Here is a 20452-nt window from a genome sequence, read left to right as displayed (position 1 = left end):
CCTTGGATCGACTTGACTTACAACGTGCATCATCCATGCTACTCTAACCAAGTCAAAGTGTCAGCTGACTCAGCCAAAAAATCCGACGGATAATCCGAAAATTCCACAGCTCTGTTGAGCTTTTTTTTTCTTCTGTGGAATCGCCGGACATGATCATCAAGTATATCATAAGGTCGTGTACATTATGGTATGATTATCCAGATCCGTGTGAGAAGCCCCCTGTCTGTAGAGGTTAGATGGATTAGATAGATCATCCATCGTTCGCAAGCTTTTCGGGCTTACAGTTCCATCGCTGGATTATGGACTATTTTATTGACCAAACTACATCCTTGGAATATGTGGTGTATTAGAGGTCAGCGAGGAAAACACCACTTCTGTAGCCTGTACATTCCACCGAAACGCCGACGAGTCACGCGTTTGACTTCATACTCTTCATAGAATATGTTAACTTAATTCCTTGTTCGTTTAAACCTATCTAATATTATAGCTTCCCCCTCTAAAACTAAAACATCGAGCTGCCCTTGCAATCTTCTCTCATTCGATCGACCGGCCATCATCCTTTCCCCCTTCTTCTCCCATGATGCGATGTAGAAGATCGTCAAGGGATCTTTATGAATAACATGTCGACACGCAAGCATAACGTGGGACAAATGATCTGGTCACGGTCAATCAGCCTATATCACCTGTCAAGGCAAGCAGGAAGATCCAGTCGAAAGAAAGGAGGCTAAGTAAGTGATAATCTTCTATACTGCCAAGCACCTGTACCGCTGGGATAATCTAATCTCAATCATTTGGGAGATCGTAATGCATCAAAAAATTCAGTTTTCAATTTCATCAATGAAGGTCAGCGGTAGCGGACGGCATTAGCAGGGTTTTGAGATAGCGATTAACTTCCCTTCCCCATGGTTATGATCCCTGATTTGATCTTCCTTGAGTAGTACCGAACGTGGGCCTTATTCAGCAAGACAACACGTAGTAGGACAACCGCATTACTGTCAACCATGCGAAACATCCTTTACAGTCTTGTGGTTGCTTATCCGACATAGGAGGGCATCTGCTGACCTTGCGCTGCAGTAGATTCCTGGGAGAGGCAGCCTATATAAACCTGCCCTGTAGAAGTAGTAGCTTCAATGCATCATCGTCTCGGAATTACACCACCTGAAGACCAATTTCTGCTCAACAAGTCCAGAGTATCCACTTCATCGGTGCTTCTGACGCAAGATATCTCTATCTCTATCCTCAATGTAGCTTTGCCTGCACCCACAACAATGCGAGGGATAATCAAGCTTTTCTTCCTATCCTGTTCCTTCGTTTCGCTGGTCAGCAGCGAGAAGACTGATGAGTGAGTTGATGTCGTTGAGTTTCGCAAGGTCCAAGGAAGGGCTAATCGTTGTTCAGGCTGCCGACCGCGATCTCTGATCACTCTGTGCCGAAAGCGACAGCAACCATTGACCCTAGTGTATTCGTTCTTTCGAATGACTTTGAAATAACAGATGTCCCGACGATGAGAGAGTATACCTTCAATCTTACGTGAGTCAATCCTTAAGGGCCTGTTCGGCAATGGCGAAAGTGGTGATCTTGCCAAAATCACCAGCCAAATTTGATTCTGTTCAAAGAAGTCACGACGTTAGATCACCGCCGTAACTTTGACGCTTTCGTCCTGATCGGCAACGAATGACACTTCTACCCCAAAGTCACGGGAGAAACTCACCTCGACATGAAAAAGGCCGAACACACCACTCAAAGTTGCCAGGTCGCGCATAATTCGGTTCAACTTTTTGGGTCTGGGAGAAAGTCATAAACCACTGTTCGACAGTGCACGCGTGACCCTTTTAAAATTGTCAAAGCAAAAACTCATATTCTCTGAAAGTCACAGAAATTTTCTGAAACATTCGGAAAGTTGCCGAACAGGTTCTATTATTAAACCTCAAGATCGCCGACGTAAAAGCTAACACAATTGCAGCAAAGCTTTGGCCAGCCCTGACGGTTATGAACGGGAGGTTTACGTTGTCAACAACATGCTCCCTGGTCCTGTGATAGAGGCTAACACCGGCGATACTATTATCGTACATGTCAACAATCATCTGCCTGAAGGACAAGGTATCCGTAAGTATATCTTCTCATGCATAAGGTGATGTCGTGCTGCCATTGTCATTAACTTCCAGTTCAGACTGGCATGGTTTGCGACAGAATGGCACGGCTCTCATGGACGGTGTTCCTGGTATAACTCAGGCAAGTATTCTCGGAAAGGACAGAGAGTTAATATGATTGACACGTGGATTAGTGTTCTATTCCGCCTGGAGGCTCATTCACCTACAATTTCACCGTAAGCCATCAATCCGGCACGTTTTGGTGGCACTCCCATTACTCCAATTCCATGGCCGACGGCATTTGGGGACCGTCAGTTCTCCTGACTTCTATAACAACTTATCACAGCTGATAAGATATCATAGCCTAATTGTGCACTCGGCCAATGAATCCCTTCAGAGGGGACGAGACTATGATGAGGACCGAATCGTTTTTATAACTGACTGGATGTAAGTATGACCGTTTTTCGATGAGGCTCAGCTAAGCATTGGCTATGGCAGGCATGATAACTCAGAAGTTATCGTTGCAGCTCTAATCTCTCCAGAAGGGTACAGAGGAGTGAGTAAAAAAAGTTTAGGGATTAATAGCCAATACTGACTGTAAGAAAGAGCACTGTTCCTCCACAAGGTGATGCGATTCTCATCAACGGCCGTGTACGTGATTTTACTGGCAACAACGATAACCCTCACGTAGACTTACCATTTACCGCTAGGGCCAAACCAACTGCACAGCTACTGGTTCCTCGTCATGCTTCTATCCCCCACCTCCGGAGATCCAAGTGCCCGTCGACCGCAGGGTTCGTCTGCGCATGATCAGCGCTTCCTCTCACGCCATGTATCGCGTCTCTATCGATAACCATTCCATGGAAATTGTCGAGACGGATGGTACTGCTGTTTACGGACCTACGATCCATGAGATGTCTATCTCGTCTGGAGAACGATACTCTGCAATTATCAATACTACTGAAGGAAAAGAAGGGGATGCGTTCTGGCTGAGAACAAGCGTTGCTCTGGCCTGTATGTCGCAAGGGTCTACTCAAGTGGGATTGGCGGTGTTGAGATATACGGGTAATGGCAATATTACTACTGCTGAGCCTCGGACTGAAGCTTGGTGAGTCATTGACGAGCCTGTGCTGGGAATTCTTGCTGACAACATATTTAGGACTGATTTAGCGAGGCATGATACTCCTTGTGTTGGGCTTGACGAAATGTATGCTCTTTCGTGAGTGTCTATCCTTGTCCCTGCTTTACGAGATTTATCTTTGACGGTGCTCAGGCCACGAGAGCCTCTGAACGCGTCCAAAACAGCTTTGCAAAGTCGTGTCCTCAATAGCAAGCTGGGTACCTTCGTGGACGTCTATGGTACCTCCTTCGAAGGTTACGTATGTTATCTCCAATATTATCCTTAAGGAAGAAGACGCCAACGATCGTCTAGGGATTCAATAATGTAACATACCAGAACCAGATAAACGACCCTTTACTTTCCATCGTCCAGCGTGGTGGCTCTTGCAACCACTCATTAATAACCAACGCAACTTTTCCAGATATCGGTGCAGGTAACATCATCATCAACAACTTAGATGCCCAAATTGGTCATCCTTATCACATTCATGGCAACGAGTTCCAGGTGATAGCACGAGGCTTTGGAGCTCTCACTCTTGATGACCTGTCAAACATTGATTTTATTTTGGACAATCCTCTGAGGAAGGATACAATTTGGATGCAGGGTGGAAGCTGGTTGGTATTGAGGATCATAACAGATAATCCCGGAGTGTGGGCCTGCCATTGTCATATCGGATGGCACCTTGCCAAAGGAAAGGTGGGGTGCAATGTTACTTCTCCAACTGATCTATTCGCTAATTGTTTTGTGCAGATGGCTGTAGTCGTTGTCCAGCCAAAAGCGATAGAAGATATCCAATGGTCTGAGTCTTGGACGAATGTGCGTCAAAACTTCTTCAGCACGCAAAGTATAAGCTGACTCATTACTTGATTCAGCTCTGTGCTAACACTGATCCCAATGCATTTGGTCCAGCACGGCGTTCATTTCCATGACCCCTCGATGTAGTACTCTACGACAGTTCATGTACCGTAGTCTTGGTTCGAGAATGTCTGGACATCTTATGTATGCGTTGGTTTGCATTGGTATTGACCATTGAGAGTGGGTACTTTTTCTTGTAAAGCAACTCTTCGATGCATTCTAAACGCCCCGTCAGTAGACGTTGTACCACTATGTAACCCCTGAGTGAATGACGTCAACAAACACCCCTCCCCTTCCCCTTCTCCTCCCCTGGCGAACTCATTTATCGCCTCTGTATCAAAGCTTTCATCTCGACCCACTTTCAACCCGATACCTCCTCCCCTAACAACTCCGCGCCAAGCCACCTGGAGAGGTAAGAACCAATTGAGGCTTACAGGGAGGGTTTTGGTCGTTCTTGTAAGGATACAGAAAAACGGGGGTAGGAGGAAGAGAAGGAGAAGGACGAGAGGAGGAAGAAAGGGAAGTAATTTTGGGGCGCTGAGAGGAGAGAGAGGGAGGGAAGAAGGAGAGAAAAAGAGTAGGAGGACCGTGCGAGGAGGCGTTAGGGAGGATAGAGGTCCGAATGGAGGATACAGAGAAAGTGTGAGAAAGATGAGTCAGCTCGTAAGCCGAGAAAGATAAGTGTAAAAGGCGTAGCCTTTCGAGTAGATAAAATGCATAGCTCTAAGCAGCTTAGTCTTCTCAAACTCTCGAGCTCAGCAATCCCAACGACTGAATCTAGTGCTCCAAGAACAACTATAGACAAACGACCGAGGACACGAAGCTATAGTAGCTTCAGGTGCTTTCCGACCTCCGCGAGGACAGTGGCACCGCTACAGCCCTGTTGGCTGTGAGTGCCCATATCTTGCCTCACTCGACGCATCAAATGCTCGTAACCGAGTAGATGGGGGGGGGGGGGGGGGGGGAGATAGAAGCCGCCGTCAAGACCATCGCTGCGGCGCTGTGGAGGGCCTATAAATAGGCGTATGGAGATGCTTCTGACCTAGATGCAGGGAGCATATCCTCCATCATCCCAAGGCATCCGCTTCTTTCGACCCCCCTATTCTTTTCTATCATGCTTCCACCAACGCTCAACTTTCTTTGCCGGTCCCGTGTCCCCATTACCCAAACCCTCGCGTACCTTGACGATAATTACCTTTTCTCTCATGTTCCCCAAGTTCGTAGCAAGACCACTGCTCTCCTACACAAACAACACATAATCAAACTCAAAGAGCGGGAGTGCAAGTTGGTCAGCTTTGAAGAAAACAAGTGCGATGGGTTCAAGTTGTTAGGGACAATGGTGGGTGGTAAGGAAGGGCGAGAGGAGGTTTTTAGAGGTGGAGATCCGGGAATAGAGAAGATAGACAAGCTAAAGGACGTCCCGCATCAATGCGATTTCCTCCTCTTGCGCTTCTGTGTTGATACCACATCTCCAACTAAGCCTGAGGTCGAACGACTTAGGACCGTATGGGAAAATTGGACTCCAAGGTATTAGAGGAGATGCGAAGGTGGAGATGAGGCAGAGGCAGGATTCTCCTGAGGAAGACGAGCTAGAGCGGACGGTATCCGAGTTGCTTATTTGGATGGTTTGGCTCGACCTGTCTTCTCTTAAAATCAACGCTCCCTAGCTTATCGATCCGCATGCGAAACCTCGGGCCCCCTCCTTCATAGGCTCGGCACCATCCTTTCCACATCCACCTTCCCTCCGTGCACCCGATTGTCAGAGCTCTGGGAAGCGCAACGTGACGCAACCTGCCAGACTCTCAATGGCATGCAACGCAGGAGGTTTACCGAAAATTCATCCAAATTGAGCTGCGCCTGACTTTTTATGATTCTCTTCTTCCAACCTCTCCGACTCTCCATCAATAAGTGGCCATTGGGTTCCATAACAAGACTCTGAGCAAACCCTCCGATGCCAGTTTGCCGCTACTGTGGGTCCGAAGCGCCTCTTGGATACGACGAGCATTGCCGACCTTGGAACTCTTTGCACCAAAGACGGTACAACGCCATCAACCGAGTTTTCCACCACCACCTAAGCCGAGTCCAAGGGCGTCATCGTCGAACTGAAAGTCCCCCACGCAAACCGGAAAGCGAGGGAATGGCCTGAGGTATGAGACTCAAGTGTTCTGCAATTCGTAGACTACGACCTCAAAGCCCGTTCCTTAGGCGACCAGGATGCGCGACGCACTGTGACGGCGCCTTCCCCTAGGCAAAGCTGGCCAATTTCTGTCTCAAAAAAGGGTTGGTAGCCTCGAGAAGGTTGCGGAGGATGGGGAGAAAAGGGCGCCGAAAATCATTGGTGTATTCTGACCGCTAGTCCCGTGAGCCGGTGGATCGACGAGTCAACGGAAGGCGATGCCGAAAGACATTTTCTAAGGGGATGCAAAAGGAAGGATCACCTTGGAGCTTGTCAAGGCGAGGGCCCTGACGTTAATAATTTGGAGGAGCTGTAGAAGGCATTAGGAACTAGTTTGATTTTGAAGGCAAGTCGAGCGAGCGTGCGAGGCAAGAAGCGGAAGTATTTTGTATTTTATGGAGTGTCGATCACACTATATAAAAAACCAGTGAATTGATGCTTTGTCTTGCGTGAGTGTACGGATATTCTGAACGAGTACTGATGGTAGTGGTTGTCGGTCGTGGCCATGATTCCTTCGCTTAAAAGGTTGACATCGTTTGTCACATTATCCTTTCTCTGCTGTCGTTGCTTATGGTGGAGTATTCTTGTTGTTGCTGTTAACATGTCTTGCGAAGCCCTCGAGACAATAGAAAACTTCAAATCTAGGATACGGAGATTATTACGACGGAAAGGGACGTTTCTATTATCTTTCTGTCATCATCGCTGGTGGTCCAGTCTTTTTTTACTTTCGTTTACGTACCGTATGCCTCTGCTTTTCGCTATACTACTTTATATGAAACCTCGATGATGAATCTGCATGAAGTGAAGGAAAACCGAAGAAGGACAAAGGATGCTGGTGTTCTGGTAATCTTCGCTTGTTTATATTTCATATGGCTATGTATACCGTCACGGTACTGCTTATTCCCACAATTCACATTGTCAAAAGGGAATTGAATGAAGATGTATGCAGTAGGCATGAAAGGCGTACAAGTTAACAACTGAGCAATCTCTATTATGCCATCATCCCCCGATCTTCTTGCCCCTTGCTGCTCTCGAGCCAAACAGCTGGGAAGATACCATTGCCTGCAGGCCTTTTTTTCCTGGAAGCAACGAATTCAACGGGTTGATGTCGTCTCAAATCTAGGGCTCTTGAAACGGCTGGCTACTACAGTCAGTTGATACTTCCTATGAGTCTCAGGGAGCTTTCGTGAAAATCTTGGCACGCCGTCGTCATTATGGACTACTCTCGGCGACGGAGCGTCTAACGACAAAGGCGGGGCAGAACCAATGTTAGGGAACTGAACATAGCGCACTTTAGCTGCATCCAACATCATGTACTGTGTATTAGCATGACCAGTCTTCACGATCAGCTGCGCAATTTCGAGAGCTTGGAAGCAGCATTCCGATCGCATGTATCAGATGCCCGTGCGACAACGAAGCAAAACATGTGTCATCGCACATGTATCATGCACAGCAGGTGCCTGTTTCGGTCTCGGCCACCCCAAATCTCAGACGATCATATCTTCGCCGAATGATAAATATCAGTTGACACCTATCCGGTTATCTGGACGAAGTACGGCATTCTCCCATATATCTCGGAAGAGGCTGTTCACATAACGACACTTCCGGGAGGAGCCGTCGTACAGCCAACCTTCCCAGGGAAATGTCACTCGCACGCCTTGCACCGTCGTCAGGGCTGTTTCTATCAACAGATGACATACTAAAGTAGTGCGAAGCATAGGCCGCCAACATCTTTGCATTTCAGTCCTTTCCCAAAACTTCGGTATCACCCTGTAGTGCCTATTAATTAAGGTCAGCTCCCGAGTCCGACAGCTCCCTGGCTCCGGCTTGTTTCGCCGTTCAGCGCGGGCGGTTACCACGCATAGATAGGATAACACCGCGAAAACATCGCATTATTTATTCCGATGTCCTTACTGTTACCGGTGAGAAGTCGATGATCTAAGGAGCCAAATTGGGAGACGTGCGCTGCTCCACGGGAATGGGTGTACGTTAGTTTACAGCGCCCCAAAGGTCGCTGTACACTCCGTGCCCGGTCGGTTCCCACAATCTTTCGCAGGTATGACCCCTATCCGTCCTCTGCCGTATGCGCGAACTTCAGGTTCACTTATGTCGTACTGCAATCAGATGGAGATCACCGACGAGCGAACTTAAGGTTTCCATATTCAATTAGTGACAGTCAGTATCCGACGGCATAACGACTATCCTGAAATAGCGACAGTCCTTTCTTTATCAGTATGTCCCTGATTCAGTCTTCTTTCGGGAAGCGAACATGGATCACGGGCAAAGCAGCAAGCATGGACTTGGAACAGCAACCACACTACTGCCAAGGGTGCGATACATCATTCACAGCATTGTGAGCGCATGCCCGATATCAAAGGCCATCAGAGAACTTGCTTCTGACTTTGTGCTACAGCGGATATCCGGTAGGAGAGACATATATAAGCCTGGTTAACTGAAAAGGCCTCATTTTACAATCAGCTCTACATAATTGGCCTCCTGAAGAGCAACTTCTCCCTTCAAGTCCAGAGTATCAACCCTTATCGGCACTTCTGAGGCATTATACTGGTGTAATATCTTATCTTTATCCTAATCGGTAAATATTTCTTTCTCTTCTCTGTCTCGGTCCTGTTCCGCCGTCGATCGATATACGCCAGCAGCCTTTTCCCATTCTTTCATGGCTACCTGAAGCGCTCCAAGATCGTCGAGTCAAGTGACCGTACTCGTGCCGGGCCTTGCTGTCGCTACCTGATCAAAGTCTTCCATGAAAGGATGAACTGTCGCCCTCCTACACTCAGACGGTGCGACCGCTTTAGCTTCCTTGCTACTCTTTTACTGCGCTCGATACATTCTACTTTTGAATTCAACCTTCACAACTCGCATCTTCCCACTATCAACTTCAGAATCTCCATTTTGTTTCCAGCGTCCATAATACTCTATGCTAATAGGTCAATTTAGCTATACCGACGCTCACAGTAATGCGGGGGTTAGCCAAGCTTTTCTTCCTATCCTGTTCCTTCGTTTCGCTGGTCAGCAGCGAGAAGACTGATGAGTGAGTTGATGTCGTTGAGTTTCGCAAGGTCCAAGGAAGGGCTAATCACTGTTCAGGTCGCCAACCGCGGTTTCTGATAACTATATGCCGAAAGCGACAGCAACCATTGACCCTAGTGTATTCGCTCTTTCAAATGACTTTGAAATAACAGATGTTCCGACGACGAGAGAGTATACCTTCGATATCGCGTGAGTCGGAATTTAAAGATCGCGTATTTTAATCTGACGCACAATTGCAGCAACGCTTTCGCCAGCCCTGATGGTTATGAACGGGAGGTTTACGTTGTCAACAACATGTTCCCTGGTCCTGTGATAGAGGCTAACACCGGCGATACTATTATCGTACATGTCAACAATCATTTGGATGAAGGACAAAGTCTCCGTAAGCATCAGCTCATATCCTGCTCATATTCAAAGACGCACTTTTAATGTACTAACTCTTAAATCCAGACTGGCATGGTTTGCGGCAGCTGGGCACGGCTTTCATGGACGGTGTCCCTGGTATAACTCAGGTAAGAATCCCTAGAAACCACAGGAATTGGTCTTAACTGATAAATTGGTTAGTGTCCTATTCCGCCTGGAGGCTCATTTACCTACAATTTCACCGTAAGCCATCAATCCGGCACGTATTGGTGGCACTCCCATTACTCCAATTCCATGGCCGACGGCATTTGGGGCCCGTCAGTTCTCCTGACTTCTATAGCAACTTATCACAGCTGATAAGATATCATAGCCTAATTGTGCACTCGCCCAATGAACCCCTTCAGAGGGGACGAGACTATGATGAGGACCGAATCGTTTTTATAACTGACTGGATGTAAGTATGTCCGTTCTTCAATGAGACTCAGCTAAACATTGACGATGGCAGGCATGATAACTCAGAAATCATCATTGCAGCTCTAGCCACTCCAGAAGGATACAAAGGAGTGAGTAAAAAAAAGTTTAAGGGTTGATAGCCCAACACTGACTGTAAGAAAGAACATTGCTCCTCCACAAGGTGATGCGATTCTCATCAACGGCCGTGTACGTGGTTTTACTGGCAACAACGATAACCCCCACGTAGACTTACTAACACTTACCGCTAGGGCCAAACAAATTGCACAGCTACTGGTTCCTCGTCATGCTTCTATCCCCCACCTCCGGAGATCCAAGTGCCCGTCAACTGCAGGGTTCGTCTGCGCTTTATCAGCGCGACCGCCCATCCCATGTACCGCATATCTATCGACAACCACCCTATGGAAGTTGTGGAGGCCGATGGTACTGCCGTCTATGGGCCGACAGTCCATGAAATCTCCATCGCACCCGGGGAACGGTACTCTGCAATTATCAACACCAATGAAGGGAAAGAAGGTGATGCGTTTTGGCTGAGGACTAGCGTTGCTCTAAGCTGTATGTTTGGTGCAGTAAGTCAGGAGGGATTGGCGGTGGTGAGGTATACGGGTAATGGAATCGTTAGTACTGAGGAGCCTCAGACTTCTGCTTGGTGAGTTACCGAAAAATCTCAGGTTGAACTGGCGCTGACAATATATTCAGGAGTGATCTAGCGGGAGTTACCGTTCCATGTACTGGACTGGACCAAACATATACTCTTTCGTGAGCATTGGTTGATTTCTCTTGTTTGAATCTTTTTACTAATAACTACGTAGACCACGAGACAGTCTTAGTGCACCTCGGGAACCTTTGCAAAGCCATTTCTTCAATAGCGAACGAGGAGCCTTTGTGAATGTTCTTGGTAATACCTTCCAGGGTTATGTATGTAATTTTCCATTTTCCAGTATTACATTCAAGGGAAAACGTGCTGACAGTTATCTAGGGGTTCAACAATATCTCATATCAGAACCAAATCTTCAACCCTCTACTTTCAATCGTCCAACGCGGAGGCTCCTGCGAGAACACATTGGTATCCAGTAGAACTTTCCCCGACTTCGGGCCAGGGAACATTATCATCAACAATCTTGATACCGTCATCGACCATCCTTACCACCTGCACGGCAACGAGTTCCAGGTGATAGGACGAGGTACTGGAGCTCTCAGTATTGATAACCTGACTAATATTGACTTCACTTTGGACAACCCCGTGAGAAAGGATACCCTCTGGATACAGGGTGGAAGTTGGGCGGTATTGAGGATCACAGCGGATAACCCTGGAGTTTGGGCCTTGCATTGTCATATTGGGTGGCATCTTACTGAGGGAAAGGTGAGTTTTTATCCTTCGTTCGCCCATTCACCCACTAAAATTGTTTATCTAGTTGGCTGTGATTGTCGTTCAACCAAGTGCGATTGGACATATGGAGAGCCCCGAGTCTTGGACGAATGTGAATCGAGCTTCTTATTTTCAAAGAGCTTTTGCTAACTTATTTCTCCCTTTAGCTCTGTGCTAACACCGATCCCAATGCGTTTGGCCCGGCAAAACGCTCATCTTCTCCGTCTATTCAATCCTCTAAGACATCCAGTTTCCAGTATCTCCGTGAAGTCAAAGGGAAGGTTGTTAAACGTAGAGGTGCGCGAGAGGCGTGAGAGACCGCTCGGGTTGGAAGAATCATTGGCCAATGATATGAAGAAGAATTGGGGGGTAATGCGGCTTGGTACGAGAAGGGGTATCACAGGCCACTCTATCTGACGGACTTTTTGGTTAACTGGGGGTTTTATATTATTCCTTCAATGGACTTTATCAAAGAATGCTCATCTAATCGTGTACCTATAGCAAACAATACTTTCTTTTACGATAATGCCATCAAAAATTCGATAGCATCATTTCAGTCACTCTGATGTATTTATGAAACAAATGCATGATGCTATAATAGTTCACAGGGTGGTCATCGGACACAAATGAATTGCTTCCATTCCGGGAAGAGGATTGCATACGTCTAGTCCCCGCCGTGAATATTTCGGGAGCGAGTGAGACATCTTGTTTCTTTGCCTTCCACAACCAACGACAATATCCCCCCCTCTCTGAAACAGCTCTTTCTTCGCGTCTGGCTTGGACGCTGATCTCTCTTCTTCTCTCTCATAGCGGCTGTCTCGTCTGGTATGGGTTACGCCACGGAACTCTGCATCGGGGAGCAGCATGCGCCGCATTGGTCTCAACCCAGTCCGTATCTATATGCGTGATCTTGGTAAATAGATCGCAGCTCGGACGAACCTTGTTCCGCTCAACCTAGTTCAGCTACACAAACCGTTCACACCAACTGAATTAGAAGGTGCATCCACCCCTTATGACCAAAAATCGTAGGGCGTAGCAACGGGTAGAACTCAGTTGTAGCTTTGCTGCAGCTCTATTGTTATACGTAATCTACAGTATGCTAGCATCACGAACCAATTGCATGATTTGCATCCATGAATCCCGCCATGTAGACTTCCAAGCCTTACATAATCCCAAATGTTATGTTTCTACAAAAAAGTGTGTAAATATTACATTAGACCTACCGATTATGACCTTACACCTTTACTCAGAATGAGCGACGGCGACTGGGATGACAGGGGTCGAAGCTGACTGAGAGACGATCTGAACAAGCTCCTGACAGAAACACCAAGCGAACGAAATCAAAGGCCTATTTATAGGTCAGCTTTATCCGAAAAGCTCAGAGCGGCTTATTACAACCACGTACTTCGGCCTCAGTCTTTCAGAGTCTTCGTCGTCCTCCGGTTTTTCTCCGAATTTACCTTCCGCTAATGCCTGTTCCCATTGTCTCACATGAACTTCTTCGTAAGTGAGGGCGTAGCAATGACGTGCTACGACTTGCATGGGTGTGAGAGTCGTCTTGAATTCAAAATCATTGACAATCTTCTGCGCAGTCTCTCGAACATTGTTGACGAGGAGATTGTATGCCTCACGTAACGGTTCGTTCAAATTTTGGTCACGAACACGCTTTCTTCTCTTGTTCCGGATGGCAATACCAGAAGGAATCTCGGGCTCATACACGCGGTAACTTTAAGAGAGACAGGTCAGCAGTTACTAATGCCAGAGGCATTTTGTTGTATGAATACTCACCGCCTCATGTCGTATTGTAGATCCCTCTCATAGCTCGCTTTGAGGGGCTTCAACCTATCCAAAAGACTCTCGTGAAGGGGGAAGCGGGTGATACGAGGGTCTGTGGGGTATCCCATTTGTTCAAGATCGCTCGGCGAGAAGTGTGCATCAGCTTGCACCTGTTTCCCAAGTAAGAGCGTTAGCATGCAAAGCACAAATGAGCGATTGGCTTACAATTCGGAAGATCTTTCCGAGAATACCTGTGCTTTCGTACACCACCTTGACATCATCCTAATAGCGAAACGTCAGCGTCAATACCAAACTGGCCCCGGGCAAATGACCATACCTTGTCCATAAAGTCAGGCCACTCCTTCGGACGAAGGGATGGGTCAAGCGCTGCGGCTTGACCAGTTTTGGCAAAGTCGACGCTGGGATGTGTTAGCAAGTTTTGTCGAGTAGCTGAAAGTGATGGAAACCTACGCGGTCTATGACAAGAAAGAAGTATGACGGTTAGCTCATTGCACATAAAGGATGCTTGAACGACGTACAGAGTGAATCTCTGACAAATGCAGACACCTGGGATCAAAAGGCGTATACATATCTGAAAGTGCCAAATGGCAGTTGTCGACTTGTCCAAGGACGTCGTTCTGTATGATTGTCAGACTTTTCGTACAATTTATTCAGGAAATGTCATGGCGTACAAGGATATATTGGACGAAGTTCTACGAGGTCATCAACAATCGGCTCTGCCAGATTTGAATATCGTTGCGTACGTACCTCATTCAAATGCTTTTGAGTGACATGCTTCACACTGATAGGATCAGGAGCTTCGTAGTCCATAGGATCGTAGACTTTGAGAGATTGGACAAATCGCTGATCCCAGATAAGAGTGTAATCTGAGAACACGCAGAAATCAGCGCTTGAGATCAATAAAACGGCATCGATAAGCGTACCATCACCATCTAAATCACCACCACCAAGCCTAAAAAATATCACTGTCAGGCACTCATCGGAGGTCATGTAGTAATACACTTACATGCTAGGCATGTCTCGCATGCCCTGCGTGCTAAAGACGATGACGTTCTTGAGATGTCGCAACTCAGGATTATCGACAGCCCACGCTCGACGGACATCACCTATGTTGAGATCAGTGATACTTTCAGGAGCCTGCTATGAACAAAGCATACCGGGGTGTACTGAGACCAGGAAACAAATCAACACTGTGCTTCTGTTCCAAAGACGCAGAATGACTCACAGGCAGGAGCTCGACAGACAAGGACTTCGTTGACCACAATCTTGGGAGGCGACTCGTCATTCTCCTGGAATTGACAGAACACTTCGCCCTCTTTCAGCGTCCCAGTTTCATCGGCGATACCTACGAGGCAGCTTCCATTAATAGTCAAGCACCTTATAACGTCGGTTGATGTACATACCGATCAAGTATACTCCGTCCAAAAGTTTGACTCGTGCTCGCCATTTGAGGTCTTGCAAAGCTCGACATTCAATGATGGCAGCAACATCTAGAAGCAAGGGATTTTCGTTGAAGCCAGATTTGATGAGTTGAGCCAAAGGGAACTATAGGAGTCAAGTTCAGTCATTGCCCACAGCCTGATGGAACGGAGAGAGTAGCATTAGCGACTTACATCGTTACAGAGCGCAATCAATTGTTGATCATTCTCCGTTACTGCATTATTCCAAACTCGGTCCTTAAAGCCCTTAATATCGGCAATAGCATCTTCAAAGATCCCAATGATGAGTTCATGGGGTACACCGTTGGCGCACATGATATTGATAAACTGTCGATTCAAAAAGGCGGCTTGATACTTGGCAATCTGGGAGTGCACATACGTCATCAGCGATATATCGACAAGAAAAAGAATGAGACGTGTATGGATTTACTCTGATGACGTTTAGGTCCGCAAGATCACTTTTGAATTTGATCATGGAAGGACGGAGACGAATCTCATATTCATTGACCAGCTGAGACCAGTCAGACAATACGCCCTTGGCACCACTTGGAACCATGCCGTCAGTAAGAAAACGTGTGAACTGAATATGGGGAAACGGCTTACCCCAAACGGAACTGGATAGCAGAAGGTTGAGAGTTGATCCCAACCTTCTCATTCAACGCTAGTGCAGCCTGATTCAAAACCTCTCGACCAGCAATGCCGCACCCATCTGTAAAACATCGTCCGTTCCTTTCGATATCTGGAAGTTCCTCGCCTATGTTGATCTTCATGTTGACAATTCGACTGGTGCTGAAGGGCTAACCCATTCAGATTAGCCACTGATCGCGATTCGTGATTGTTTACACAAGAGGAAGCTTACCAGACCCATTCGCGCAGCATGCTTTGCGACGACAGTTTCGTGTACCGTACCCATCCAGTTTCGCAGCTCAAGACCATCGATGACCTTATTGTTGATGAACCACATTGCATGCTCTCTATAAAGATTAGTCATGTTCAGGAAAGTATATTTACTCACTTTTGTTGGGAAGCGGAAGAAGCGACGGGATAGAAAGTCTCTCCTCCGATGATCAAACCGAACTGTAAAGCCCGACGAACACGAGCCATAATACCCACCGCAGGGTTGATGCTATCGATAAGCTTCATGTTATCGGCGATCTATACAAAGGGCCAGTCAGGTCAAAGCGAGGGAAGATTGAATGGGAGGGAATACACACAAAAAGCCTGTCCTCTTCGTCTGTGAACTGTACGCGAATGATACCGTCAAGCTTGTCATGGTAACGTCGGGTGACACTGTTGGAAGGTTCATACTGTGGTGGACCGATAAGAAGACGAGTGGGAGTAACTAATACCGTCCGGATAAGGACGAGATGGGGCTGGATGTATGGGGGCCTTCTACGAAGGAAAGCGGCCAATTCTATACGTCCGTAACGTCAGAATGCGAACACTCACGAGCAAGGCAGCCCAACTTTTACATACTGGGAATTAGATGCTTGATGTCACGGATCTTTTGCTGACTGAACAAGGCTTCCAATATACGATCGTGGAAAGCAGTCGAAGACGAAACCTTTCGAAGCATGGCGATCAACTCTGCTGTATCACTTGGAGCCATGATGCCGTGACCAATGAGACCTTCCAGCAATGTTCTAGTGGAGAAGGGGATTGCAGACAGATCGGGAGGGGCGTATACTCGCTTGAAGTCTTCACCAGTCAACACACGAACCGTCCATCGAGCACGCTCGCTGGTAAGAGACATGAGGTCCATTTCTGGATCCGCTTGCGCAAGAGCTCGGATCTTGTGAGCACAAGCCAAGAGTTTGTCATACTGTCTTGTTCCCATTCTAAAAACCCATCTATAAGTGTTCCAGAATGTTGGCTATTGGAAACTGATGACTCAGCATTCGGTCGTTAGAGATGAGAAACTGACTCACGTAAGCACATGGGCCCTCAGGAATGGCTGGAATAGCATTGGCATCTCGCTCGTTCTGTGATGTTCGTTAGTGGTTCACAAGACGAGTCAATTGAGTTTACTCACAACACCAGAAACCGCAAAGTCCAACGCTGTCGCCCGCCTTCGGTCGATCAGATACTTGGTACCAGCCATATAGTCCGGCGCCTTGTCTCCAGGGTCGAAAGGCGCAAAAAACTTTGGCGGTCGGCGACAGCTGACAGTGACAGTGACTTCAAGGGCATCTTTCTGTGTCAATCCATCAGGTAGAGGTCTCTTGGTGATATGAATACCTTGATGGTTGATATCGTCAAAAGACAGCTCTGCGTAGAGAGGGTTTAGAGCTGGTGGGAGAATTTTCGGATCCAACTTCATTTCCGCTTTAATAACGAGTACTTCACGCTTGAGGTCGAAGGCGAGGATGGACCGACCGTGGCTTCTTTCGTCATAGCCTTTGATACAAGCCGCTCCGAATACCTAGGTAAGTCAGAAACATCGATATCGAGAAAAGCTGAACACTCACCTGTGTGAACTGCCGACCTTTCAGACTTCCCATCGCAATTGCGTCAGGCCAGAACTGGAACCTGTCAACATCACTTGTCTCCGTTCGTTCTGGCCCCTTTCCGGGACGGGGCATGCTTCGCTGGCCATAATCGGCCATAAGACGTTTTATGAATTGCGGGTCTGAGAACTTGGGAGGATATGCGTGGATACCATACTTCGTGGAAGTCATCTTGACTGGAATTTCAGCTGGGGAGAGTAGGGGTCTATGGGCTATGCTTTCGCCTGGAATTCATAAAGAGCTAGAAATGAGCAAGAAGCTATAGAAAGGAGCTAAAAAGGGGCGTGCTCACAGTTGATGGTCTGCTAGAAGAAGTCGGCGGATGGCCAGAATTGGGCGAATGTTTTAGTGGAGCTTCCCAGCTCAATGATACTGATGTGGCTGGGGTAATATCCTGACTAATTCTTGCCGCTGAGGGAGGAAGAATGTGTGGTACGTTCGCAGAGTACCGACTGATCCCAGATTGATCGATATCTCGTGTTGAAGCAGTGTGTTGTAAGGAGCGCGCGGGTGACAGAAGTTGACGTGAGGTGAGGATGAAGAGGCCCGGATAAGGAGAGGGGGAGGTGAGAGGGGCGAGCTGTAATGCGGCTGACCAGCACAGGAACGAACGATCATTCCCGAAACAACAAAAGTCGGACAAAGAACGAACTTCAGACAGCGGCCATCGCCGCTAGATAGAAGAAGGACCGGAAGTGTTCTCGATGTCCAGGTCCGGGACGTCGGCTCGACTGTTACTATGAGCCACTCACTTGCTTCGATCCTTCTTGCCAGATTGTACATCTATACTCCTCCACTTCATCACCCTCTTAGATCGCCGGAGATGACCCTAATAACCACATCTCTGACGACGTCACCCATCATGACTCACCCCGATGTCCTCCCTGTCATCCTTTCATTCGCCGACAGGCAAACCCTCTCTCGTTGTATGCAAGTCAGCTGGAAGTTCTTCAACTTCGCCTCCCCTTATTTATACTCAAACATCCGACTTATCCCAAACGAAGCTGACGCTTTCCTCTACGGCGCGAGCTTCGGACCGATAATCATGGAAGATGGTTCAGAACGTGATCTGAAGCGTGAGCTTCTGGCTATGGTCAAGGTCCTCAACATTGAGAAACATCAGGGATGCAACGGTTTCCTAGCGACCGCTTGCTCTCGGTGGAGGGGACTAGGGATAGAGTTTCCTTCACTCAACGTCCTAAGAGTATGGATGGGTCCCAACATGTTCGAAGGCGGCTGGTTCAACTGCCCGTGGATACCCAATATGTCGCCCCAAAAACTCGTCATGCGAAATGTCACCGCTATCTCTGCCGGCAATTCGTATACCTTTGCCCCCCGAGACTTGTTACGCAAAGTGCAAAAGGTTGTAGTGGTAGTACCCAAACTCCGGAATTTATCAGAGATCAACCAGGATGCTCTTAGATCCCATCGGCGTACTTCAGAGTCTCCGATCGAACCTGGGACAGAGACCGTCATTGTCTTCTGGACAGAAGGTCCAGATTCAGGTTGGTGGGCGGAGGCACCTCTTGCGGATTACGACAATATCATCGACCAGCTAGTCATGTGTTCTCTTGCCGAAGCAGATAGGTTGACAATCTGCAATGCTGGGTCAATATACCCTGTAGTATCTGAAAACGGAGACTGTGTTGCCTATGTTAGCTATCAGGAAAGAGAAGGGGAGGTGGCAGCGGCGGTGAAGCGCAAGATTGAGCAAATCTCGCGGAGGCGAGGAGAACTGGCCAGACTGGGCAAGCGATTGGAAAGCCTAAGGTTCATGTCGTTTGGAGAATACTTGGGAAAAGAGGACTGGAAAGGGGAGTTCGATCCGGAGGAGATGGCTCCATGGGTATTATCGTAAACAGCAATACTGTGAGTCTGTACATCTCCGATGTATGAAAACAACATGCGCTAAACTTGTCGGATTTGTACAAAGTGCCCCCTTATCACCGTCCAACGTCATCCCTCGAATTTCACAGTCGCGGGCCTGGGCTATTAGTCAACAATCATCTGTCTAACCATCCACCTCTTCGACTCATCTCAACTGCATATATCATGAACAACCGAATCAGTTGGTGTGTGTTTAAGGGATCAGAATTTGGAGGCAGTGCAACCTACATTGTGCGTCAGACCTGGATAACAACCCACATGTAAAGATGATGTAGATGCCACGACTCTTTGGTCATCTGCTTCTCTAGGAGAATGTGACGTTATATCTAGAGCTGGCAAGTCGGGGTTGGAAGGTCTCGAGCATCTTGGGCGGAGAATGTAAGACACATTTGCTATGTATTGTTTTAGTTGATTCGGACTGGTAGAAAGAGTGTGGATCACAAGAAGTCTCCTTGAGTCCGCCATACCTTTTGCTTGTTGCAAAATGTCAGTTCCGTCATAACCCATTTACGTTTCCTCTCAACAAATAGTCGCCTGAATTGTCCTGATCTTCCTCAGCTTCTCGAAGGTACCATCTTTGACAAGTATGAGTAGTGAGACAGTGACAGAAAAAAATGGCTGGATTGAGGCGCATAATTCATTGATGATGAAGGTCTCTTTTGAGGCACTCCTTCATTTGCTCGGAACTTCAGTCTCTAGTTGCACCTTAACGCATGAGTCCCTCTTTTCAGCTTTGGGTTGGGGTTTCTCCCGCTGCTTGTGCTAGGACCTATGGTGCGAAACTGTGACAGTTATCGGCCAGTATTCAACATGTTTGTCACAGGATGGGGTGTGTAGGCTGTTTCAAAAGATAAACTCCAGATGTCTGGTTCAAGATGGAGGACCGGGTGAAGACACTAAGAATGAATTGATTAGTAAAGGCAATTATTATTTAAATAATGATTCCAAAGCTAGCTACGCACAGATGAAGGCGCTATGTGCAGTTACGACATCCCTGAAGAATGTGGTGCCCGTCTCTTCTTTCGCTTGATGGTCTAGTGCCAATGCAGGTAGTCAGCGGCATGACTAGCTTATGGTTACAAGCCTAACGAACATGATCGACACTAACGCTTTCGATTATGACAATCCCCATTAAATTATGTACGTACACCAGTCAAATGCCGGCACATTGATTTATGGGCTTTGCGCGGGTGTTTGTTCGGTTTGTTTGTTCGTGGGTACATTTCCGGGGATATTCAATTCCTCCAGCACCCTCACAGTTGGACAACGTACAAATCAATCCCCACTATTTTAATCAACCATCTCTTCTATACATACACCTGGTTGCGTA

The 20452-nt window shown here is 47.4% G+C and overlaps 4 protein-coding genes across 7 annotated transcripts; 3 read left to right on the top strand and 1 right to left on the bottom strand.

Moving 5' to 3' along the window:
• The first annotated feature begins 1161 nt into the window (after nucleotides 1-1161).
• On the top strand, nucleotides 1162-4795 carry CNG01250 (diphenol oxidase, putative). Of its 2 annotated transcripts, XM_024657516.1 has the most exons (15): nucleotides 1162-1342; nucleotides 1399-1530; nucleotides 1964-2106; nucleotides 2171-2232; nucleotides 2285-2400; nucleotides 2454-2537; nucleotides 2589-2646; nucleotides 2697-2741; nucleotides 2801-3198; nucleotides 3250-3309; nucleotides 3364-3469; nucleotides 3523-3906; nucleotides 3961-4026; nucleotides 4083-4245; nucleotides 4304-4795. In XM_024657516.1, the coding sequence occupies exons 3-14, from the start codon at nucleotides 2019-2021 to the stop codon at nucleotides 4137-4139; spliced, it is 1524 nt and encodes a 507-aa protein (XP_024513281.1). In that variant the 5' UTR covers nucleotides 1162-1342; nucleotides 1399-1530; nucleotides 1964-2018; the 3' UTR covers nucleotides 4140-4245; nucleotides 4304-4795. The 2 variants fall into 2 exon arrangements, with proteins under 2 accessions (XP_024513281.1, XP_024514531.1); XM_024658607.1 differs by lacking the exons at nucleotides 1162-1342; nucleotides 1399-1530 and adding an exon at nucleotides 1885-1911.
• Nucleotides 4796-7780: 2985 nt separating this feature from the next.
• On the top strand, nucleotides 7781-12127 carry CNG01240 (laccase precursor, putative). The gene is made up of 17 exons (XM_571804.2): nucleotides 7781-8297; nucleotides 8366-8594; nucleotides 8655-8834; nucleotides 9197-9290; nucleotides 9347-9478; nucleotides 9529-9671; nucleotides 9740-9801; nucleotides 9854-9969; nucleotides 10023-10106; nucleotides 10158-10215; nucleotides 10268-10312; nucleotides 10375-10772; nucleotides 10823-10882; nucleotides 10936-11041; nucleotides 11103-11486; nucleotides 11539-11604; nucleotides 11660-12127. Exons 4-17 carry the CDS (start codon nucleotides 9217-9219, stop codon nucleotides 11804-11806), a joined length of 1875 nt encoding a protein of 624 aa, XP_571804.1. The 5' UTR covers nucleotides 7781-8297; nucleotides 8366-8594; nucleotides 8655-8834; nucleotides 9197-9216; the 3' UTR covers nucleotides 11807-12127.
• A 428-nt stretch (nucleotides 12128-12555) lies between these two features.
• On the bottom strand, nucleotides 12556-17813 carry CNG01230 (conserved hypothetical protein). Of its 3 annotated transcripts, XM_024657515.1 has the most exons (26): nucleotides 17528-17813; nucleotides 17197-17476; nucleotides 16761-17150; nucleotides 16657-16710; nucleotides 16205-16601; nucleotides 15943-16142; nucleotides 15744-15883; nucleotides 15588-15702; nucleotides 15332-15525; nucleotides 15159-15273; nucleotides 14903-15091; nucleotides 14693-14834; nucleotides 14515-14634; nucleotides 14447-14455; nucleotides 14296-14395; nucleotides 14213-14241; nucleotides 14037-14155; nucleotides 13961-13981; nucleotides 13808-13906; nucleotides 13740-13744; nucleotides 13606-13687; nucleotides 13494-13550; nucleotides 13281-13438; nucleotides 12898-13218; nucleotides 12731-12840; nucleotides 12556-12679 (listed from the first exon to the last, which is right to left on the bottom strand). In XM_024657515.1, the coding sequence occupies exons 2-25, from the start codon at nucleotides 17404-17406 to the stop codon at nucleotides 12735-12737; spliced, it is 3372 nt and encodes a 1123-aa protein (XP_024513184.1). In that variant the 5' UTR covers nucleotides 17407-17476; nucleotides 17528-17813; the 3' UTR covers nucleotides 12556-12679; nucleotides 12731-12734. The 3 variants fall into 3 exon arrangements, with proteins under 3 accessions (XP_024513184.1, XP_024514529.1, XP_024514530.1); XM_024658605.1 differs by lacking the exon at nucleotides 12556-12679 and having other exon boundaries at nucleotides 12691-12840; XM_024658606.1 differs by lacking the exon at nucleotides 12556-12679 and having other exon boundaries at nucleotides 12691-12840; nucleotides 17197-17459.
• A 180-nt stretch (nucleotides 17814-17993) lies between these two features.
• On the top strand, nucleotides 17994-20037 carry CNG01220 (expressed protein). Its single transcript, XM_024657514.1, has 3 exons — nucleotides 17994-19104; nucleotides 19169-19500; nucleotides 19548-20037. The coding sequence occupies exon 1, from the start codon at nucleotides 18059-18061 to the stop codon at nucleotides 19091-19093; it is 1035 nt and encodes a 344-aa protein (XP_024513183.1). The 5' UTR covers nucleotides 17994-18058; the 3' UTR covers nucleotides 19094-19104; nucleotides 19169-19500; nucleotides 19548-20037.
• Nucleotides 20038-20452: the final 415 nt, after the last annotated feature.

The sequence above is a fragment of the Cryptococcus neoformans genome (assembly GCF_000091045.1).
Source record: "Cryptococcus neoformans var. neoformans JEC21 chromosome 7 sequence".
Classification (NCBI taxonomy): Eukaryota; Fungi; Basidiomycota; class Tremellomycetes; order Tremellales; family Cryptococcaceae; genus Cryptococcus; species Cryptococcus deneoformans.
The sequence above is the reverse complement of the archived record's forward strand: the minus strand, read 5'-3'. Positions and strand labels throughout refer to the sequence as shown.